The sequence below is a fragment of the Nicotiana tabacum genome, chromosome 8, assembly GCF_000715075.1.
Source record: "Nicotiana tabacum cultivar K326 chromosome 8, ASM71507v2, whole genome shotgun sequence".
Classification (NCBI taxonomy): Eukaryota; Viridiplantae; Streptophyta; class Magnoliopsida; order Solanales; family Solanaceae; genus Nicotiana; species Nicotiana tabacum.
This window is the reverse complement of record NC_134087.1, coordinates 52,242,911-52,250,622: the sequence shown is the minus strand read 5'-3', so window position 1 is coordinate 52,250,622 and position 7,712 is coordinate 52,242,911. Positions and strand designations below refer to the sequence as shown.

The following is a 7,712-nucleotide window of genomic DNA, read 5'->3' as shown; positions in this document are numbered from 1 at the left end:
ATAGACAAGATTAGGAATGAAGATATTCGGAAGAAGGTGGGCGTCGCCCTTGTGGATGACAAGATGCGGGAAGCGAGGCTTAGATGGTTCGGGCACGTGCAGAGGAGAAGCCTCGATGCACCGGTGAGGAGGTGTGAGCGGTTGGCCGTGGTGGGTACGAGAAGAGGTAAAGGGAGACCTAAGAAGTATTGGGGAGAGGTGATCAGGCAGGACATGACTCGACTGCACATTTCCGAGGACATGACCCTTGATAGGAAGACCTGGAGGTCAAGCATTAGGGTTGTAGGATAGAGGTAGTAAAGCTTTCCTTACTTCATTCCGGGGGTGAGGCGGAGTTGGATTAGGGTTGGTCTTAGATGGCTTGCAGTTTATGTTGGACCCACACTATTCTTGTTGTTTGTCTTAGCCCCGGGCCTTAGATTATGGTTACTGTTATTACATGTCATCCATCTTTCGGTTTTTATGTGTATGTTACTATTACTGTTTCTATTGGAGTTACTAATGAATTCTCTCCTCTTGTTTTTTTTTACTTTATTTTCGTCTTTTTGAGCCGAGGGTGTATCGGAAACAGTCTCTCGGCCCCTGTCGGGACAGGGGTAAGGTCTGCGTACACATTACCCTCCCAGACCCACTATGTGGGATATACTGGGCAGTTGTTGTTGTTAAATATATGGCGAGTCCTTGTGTTGTGCTACCACTTCACCAGTTGGATTCCCCCACCCCCCCCCCCTAACCCAAGGACTGGCAGGCTAGGGCCCCAAGGCCAATCTCTGTCAGTAGTTTGTTTCTGCAACTGATTTCAGATTGCTTGGGAAGGTTTCAAAGCAATGTGACTTACAACTACCGCGTAAAAAGAGGAGCTAAAAGAGGAGCTAAAAGAGGATCAAAATTCAATAGTTTTCTATAACAAGCAGAATCCATTTGACAAAAATTACTAAAGAATTATGGAAAAAAGGAAAAAAAAAACAAGAAAGAAAATGAGAGTTACAATTTTGACCTCCCACATTCATCTCCAATGGCTCTACTTCCTTTTGATCAAAATCAGCATTACGAAACTCCAGAGACCTCTGGTTGGCTAAAATCTTCGTCTTCTATTGGAGCCGGCATGTTAAGATCTATAAACCCATTTGGGAATTTAGCAGAACTTGAATCCATTAAACTATCGCCAATTTTTGATGAAGAAGAAGCAGTGGTTGATGAACTCAAAAGATGTGATCTTTTATGTCCACCCAGTGCTTGACCCGACCCATATATTTTTCCACAAAATGGACATTCATGCACTTTCTGATCCACATTCTTCATTCTCAGTTGTCTCGAATTTTCTTTTGACTTGATCCCCTCGTTTTTGTCTTCAATGTAAGAGTCGTTCTTCTTGTGAATTGTTTTATGACTACCCAAAGCTTGAGATGATTTTAACACTTTGTTACAAATCTCACATTGGTACTTTCCTTGTTTTAATTCTCTAAATTTCGACTCGTCCGATTCGTATGAACTTCTCCATACATCTTTAGATAGCATCATTAGACAAATAGCAATGTCTTCTTCAGGGGAAGTATCGGAAAATGAACTCACTGGTTCTGGTTCAGGTTCAAATTCAGCTGATTTCTCCTTTTTTACTTCCGTTGCTTCTTCTGATATGAAGATTCTTCGAGTTCTCTTGGATCTCCTCCTAGTTGGCTTCTTAGTTGACTCAGTTTCGCTTTCGTTATCATGTACTACAACTGACCCAGCACCATCCAAAAACTCAGGATCTACAATCTTACAACTCTTCTTCGGATTCTCTCTTAGCCCATAACCCAAATACTTCGCTTCCCTAATTTCTTCTTCTTCTTCTTCTTTTAAGGAATGGAGTGAGAGAGTTGACTCGCTACGGCCGGCGGAATCTTGTTTCTGCGGCGGAGTTTTTGGTGGAAGTGGAAGAGTCCTTAAATGAGACCTCATGTGACCACCCATAGCTTTACCACTTGAGAATTTCCTTGAACAGAGCTTGCATTTATGCTTCTCCATACTCATTGATGTTATTATTCAACAAAACCAAAACAGATTCTACAGAAGCACTGTTAACATATATAGATACACGTAGCCAGATATGGCTGTTTGATTCTCTCACTATAATGGTTATTCTCTCTCTAAAATGGTTAGATGAGAGAGTTGAGGAAGTAGAGTGGGAGTGGGAACTTATAAAAAGGGGTGATTAAGAGGAGAAGTAGGTGACAAGCATTCTTCACTTCCACCAAATAGAGGCACGCACCCATCACACTCATAAACAGTTGTGATGTGATTTGCTTTCTGAATTTATTACAGAAAAATATAATTACTTAACTAAGCAATAAGTTTTAGATAAGTTAACTTTTACTTTTATTTACTAATTAAGTTACTTATAACAAAATTACAAATAAAGATTTTGACACTATACTGAGATGGTAACTCAAATAAGATAATCTCTACTCTGTTTGCACCGGTTAAAAGAAAAGATGGTGAGTTACGTATTAGAACTGGTCAAATTGTACAGAGATGCACGGTCAAAAAACTGATGTAAATAATTACTCTATAAAACATTTCAAATCTTTTATGAATTTGTAATTTTAAGTTTCCAATAATTTATTTTCTCTATAGCTGTAAAAATTGTACAATAATGTGATTTAATAAATAAAATTTAACTATAGCGTGATCGTGAGTGGGTAAAGAGGAACAACTGAACATGCAAATCTTGCCTTCTCAGTGTGATCCCTTTTTTGCTCTTACCTTTTTCTCTTAATAATTTTATAGAATGTACGTAAGTACATATTCTAGTCTTTTATATTTTGTTTTTTGACATGGCTATGTCTGTTTGTACTTTGTATTACATTAATTAGATCGTCGATCATTAAGTTTAAGTATACCTAACCTTTTTTTCTCTCGAAAAAGTACTAACCCAATGATTAAATGTTTCTTTCTTAACTCTTTCAATATTTTATTATTGCATTAGGCATCTTCTCTTTTATATTTTTTCCTACAAAAAAATAACAACTAAAAAGCACTGTACATTAAGCATCTTTTGTACGCTAAGATTCAATTTAATTTTGGTTCGAATATAGTGACAACTTTTTTTTGGTCATAATCCGTAGTAAAAATACTGCTTCAACTGACTTAATGAGTTTATCCAATAAGTAATGGGATCCGAATTTCAAGAACTTTGTTTGACTAAAAATAAATACGTGGCTGGCTTGTATGAAGACTACTAGTCAATAAACTGTTTCGTTGTTTGTTGTACCAAATGAGAGAAGCCACCGGTAATTAATTACTAAGGCTCCGTTGAAGGTAGTCAACTTTCTTTAATTTGATTTTTATTTTGTTGGTGGTTCAAAGAAAACCGTTAACCACCCATATTATCCACTAAAAAATAGGTTGGATAATAAACTTTTTAAAAACGGGTCAAATATAGATAAGAATAATATTATCCATTTAGAAAATGGATAACCAATGAGTAACCAATGTGTCTAACTTTTACATTTGTAAAGCCTCAAATTGGGGGTTCCTCTTAGGGAGATTAAGAATTCTCCCAAAACTGATCATATACAAGAAGTCATGGATAATATGAGTTACTCATATTATCCGCCGGTTAATCCGTTTTTTATCCGTATTAAATATGGGTCGAGTCGAATAATTGATCCGTTTTTTCATTACCCGTTTTCAACCCGAACCACATCCGACCCGACCCACCCGTTTGTCACTCCTAATCAACTATATTTAATTGTCTTCACTTTCACACTAGCTTATAAACATTGTTTAATCTAAAAGAAGATTAACTGAAAGAGAATTATGAAAGTAAAAGAGAAATTGATGCGGCCATCCTTCGACAATTTTCTTTAACTTCTTTGTTTTTTATTTTTATTTTTTTGGACGTTGGAATAAACTATAAAGGAAAGAAATGATCGCGTGACAAATCGATCTAGTACAATCACTATATATGTTGTAACATTACAATGTTAGTACCGATTAATTTTCATCTCCTCAAGATTAAATCAGAGGAGTCAAATAAAGTTTTCTTGGACCATGTTTTTTGCAAATAAATTTTAAATATTTTAAATTGTTAATTATTATAATTTATAATATTTTATATGTAGTTTCTAAATATCCATTCAAATTTATACCGAAAATTAATCAATTTGATCATCATATTTTAAAAATGTTCAAACAAATTAAAACAGTGAAGTATTAAATCTTACTAGCAGAGTCGTGTATTTGCTTGCATACAACCACGATAGAGTTTTATAATAGCTGATTCTTTGGAAATATCAGTGTAATTTATTTACCAACATTATGCAAATGGTTATCAACCCAAATTACCACTCACTAACCAACATGTTCAAATACTGCGAAAGAGAATTAATTAGATCGATTTTCTTTGATAAAATGCTATTAGAGAAAAGTTTTGAAATCCTTTTACAAAGATGGTCAAATATAGAGTAGAGTTTTATTCAGCTTTTATTTTTAATTCAAACGCAGGACAAAGACAAATGTTATGTTTCCTGACGTTTAGCCTCGCCGACTGCAACGAAAAAGTTTTCTAATTATCACGTCGGCGGTTGCTTCGTTGCATGCCAAAGCCCAAACCCACGCGTATGTTTGGCATTTGACTCGTCCAGGTCCAACCACCAGTATTTATCACCGATCCATCTTTTGTCAAATTTTCACTTAATTCTTCATATTAGTATATCATAAATCAAAAACGCAAGCTAGCTTATAATTTTAATTTAGTATACCTGGAGTACCACACATATCAGTTTTATAATAATTTAGATTAATACCAGTATTTTAAAGGCGGAGTGCAAGGCAAGACGGGGCATAATCCCAATTTCCCAAATGCTAAGCCCCATGAATATATATATTTATATAGAGATTTTTTTCGCAAAATGGGTACTATGGGAAGAGAAGAATAAAATTAATTAAGTTGACTATTGTGTATTAATACTAAACTATAAATGAAATCAAAAAAACGAAGAAGATAAAAGTAAAAAAAAAAAGCAATTTGTTATTAAATATAAATTATATTGCATTCAAAGAACTAAAATATTAATAAAGTTGACTATTATATATTAGTACTAAATTATAATTAAATTTTAAAAAAAAAAGAGATAAAAGTGAAAGATAAAGCAATTGCTATTAAATATAAATTACATTGTACTCAAAGAATAAAAATAAAAGGAGGAGAAAAAAGCTAAAAGGGGGTTCCAGACCAACGTCCTCATCATAGTTGGGAATTAAAGGGCCCAAAGCAATTACTTCTTCCATCCACCTCTTTGTTTTAGGAGGCACATTTAAAATATTTAAGGGGTCCCATATATATAAACAAATATATATAATATGTATATGCAAAATTTATACCGAGGCTAACAGGGTCACGTGACCCTTCAAGCCACCATGTAGGTCCGCCTATATATTTCTAAGTTGTCAGATACTTAATTATAGATAATAAAACATACTGGCCATTATCAAATATTTAGAAAAAAAAGGAAAATATAATATAGAGGGATGTACATAATATGCATATGGCGTTCTTAAGTGTACATGTCAAAAAGCCCTTGACATAAAGCGTACAAGGAGCTAAGCTGAGCCCGTTTGGATTGAATTATAAAGTGTTTTTAAGCCAAAATAATTTTTAAGATATTACCTGATGAGCCGTTAGTTTTATGAGACTTAATCTTCCCTAATTATCTCGATTTGTTTTAAGACTCTCCCTCCTCGTGATGTGTCTTGAACAACAGAACTATAAATATTTTATCCGGTTCACTTTAATTGATTTTTAATTATTTTTACCCATATTAAAAAATTTATATTTTAATATTAATTAATAATACAATAATCATATTAACCTTAATTTGTTTATTGAAAATACAACAAATATTTCTAAACTCTTTACTCCAAAGACAACAATAACAATGAATCCAATATAATCCAACAAGTGGGGTAAAGAGCCTCCAAGGGCAACTTTGGAAGGAACAAGTTAATTCCTTCTTCATATCTTAAAAATTCAAATATTGTGGACCAAAAAAAAAATCAAAAAATCGATTAAAGTGAACCGGAGGAGTATGTTATAAAAAAATTAATAAATTGAACCCAAAAAATTAATGAGCCTTTATTATATTCACTACTAGAAATTCGATAAATACCGACCAAAATTTTCCGACCAACGTTGGTCGGTCAAAAAAAGCGACCAAAATTGGACGGAAACTGGGAGAAAAATATTTTACATTTATTTTAAAAACAAATACCGACCAAAGTTGGTCGGTAAGTTGGTCAACAAGTTGACCGAGTTGGTCAGACTTGCTTAGTCAAAGAAACTTTTACATTATCGACCAACTTTGGTCAGTAATGTGGATCTAATTTTTAAAATTTTAATAGTTATATTATTATTTAAATATTTTATAAAATTTAAACCGACCAAAGTTGGTCGGTTATTAGGTTAACATTGGTCAAAAAATATGAAACACTTTTATATTTACTATCTAAATAATATAAATGTAATTCGTTAACTCTTTTGTAATACAAATAGTGAATACACTAACATATACTATAACATGCTATATATGTAGTTAAAGTAGTACAATATATATATATATATATATATATATATATAGATATAGGTCAGACGTTTTGTTTTTAATATTCAACGATGCATCTAAGCAAGTTATAAGTCGATGAATCAATTTCCAAATAGATATATTTGATGATAAATTATATATACAAATTAGGATCTTCACAAGTCTATCAATCCCTAAAAGAACCTGACCCTTCCACATAATTTAGGGAAGATCCTAATTAGTATATATAATTTATCATTAAATATATCTGTTTGTAAATTGATTCATCGACTTATAACTTACTCAGATGCATCGTTGAATATTAAAAAAAACGTTTGACCTATATCTATTAATAGTAAAAATAAAAATCGTCTCGACCTATATCGATTAATCTATGTCATGCATTATTAGTGATGAATGAATGTAATCCGTTAACTCTTTTGTAATACGAATAATGAATACATTAACATATACAATAACATGCTATATATGTAGTTAAAGTAGCACAACGAAGTGTGTGTGTGTGTGTGTGTGTGTTATATATACACACACTAACATATACTATAACAAGCTATATATATAGTTAAATTATTACAATGAAGTGTGTGTGTGTGTGTGTGTATGACCCGGCCGACCATTTTAAGAATTAACGCCTCGATCCCCTATTAACTGCTTTCCCCGTGTTTGTTTCTGCTATTTTGATTTGGCGGGATATTTGGTTTTGAGTTTCGGAGTGTTTTGGGACACTTAGTCCCTAAAGGAGAGCTTAAGCTTTAAAATTTGGACCGTAGTCGGAGTAGTGTGAAGACGACCTCGGAATGAAATTCCATCGGTTCCGTTAGCTCCGTTGGGTGATTTCGAGCTTAGTGGCATGTTCGGATTGTGTTTTGGAGGTCCGTAGCTTATTTAGGCTTGAAATGCCGAAAGTCGAATTTTTGAAGTTTCCGGTTCGGTAGTGAGATTTTGATATCGGGGTCGGAATGGGATTTTGGAAGTTGGAGTAGCTCCGTCGTGTTGAATGTGACGTGCTTAAAAAATTTCAGGCCATTCAGACAAGGTTTGCTAGACTTTTTGATCGAAAGCGTAAATTGAGAGTTTTTGGAGTTGTTAGGCTTGAATCCGTTGTTTAATTGGTATTTTGATGTTATT

General features: G+C 33.6%; 1 protein-coding gene across 1 annotated transcript; it reads right to left on the bottom strand.

Annotated features, from left to right (window-relative positions):
• Positions 1-878: 878 nt before the first annotated feature.
• LOC107802860 (zinc finger protein ZAT9-like) lies at positions 879-2,182 on the bottom strand. The gene has a single exon (XM_016626437.2). It carries the CDS (start codon positions 2,011-2,013, stop codon positions 1,048-1,050), a length of 966 nt encoding a protein of 321 aa, XP_016481923.1. The 5' UTR covers positions 2,014-2,182; the 3' UTR covers positions 879-1,047.
• Between the last annotated feature and the right edge of the window lie 5,530 nt (positions 2,183-7,712).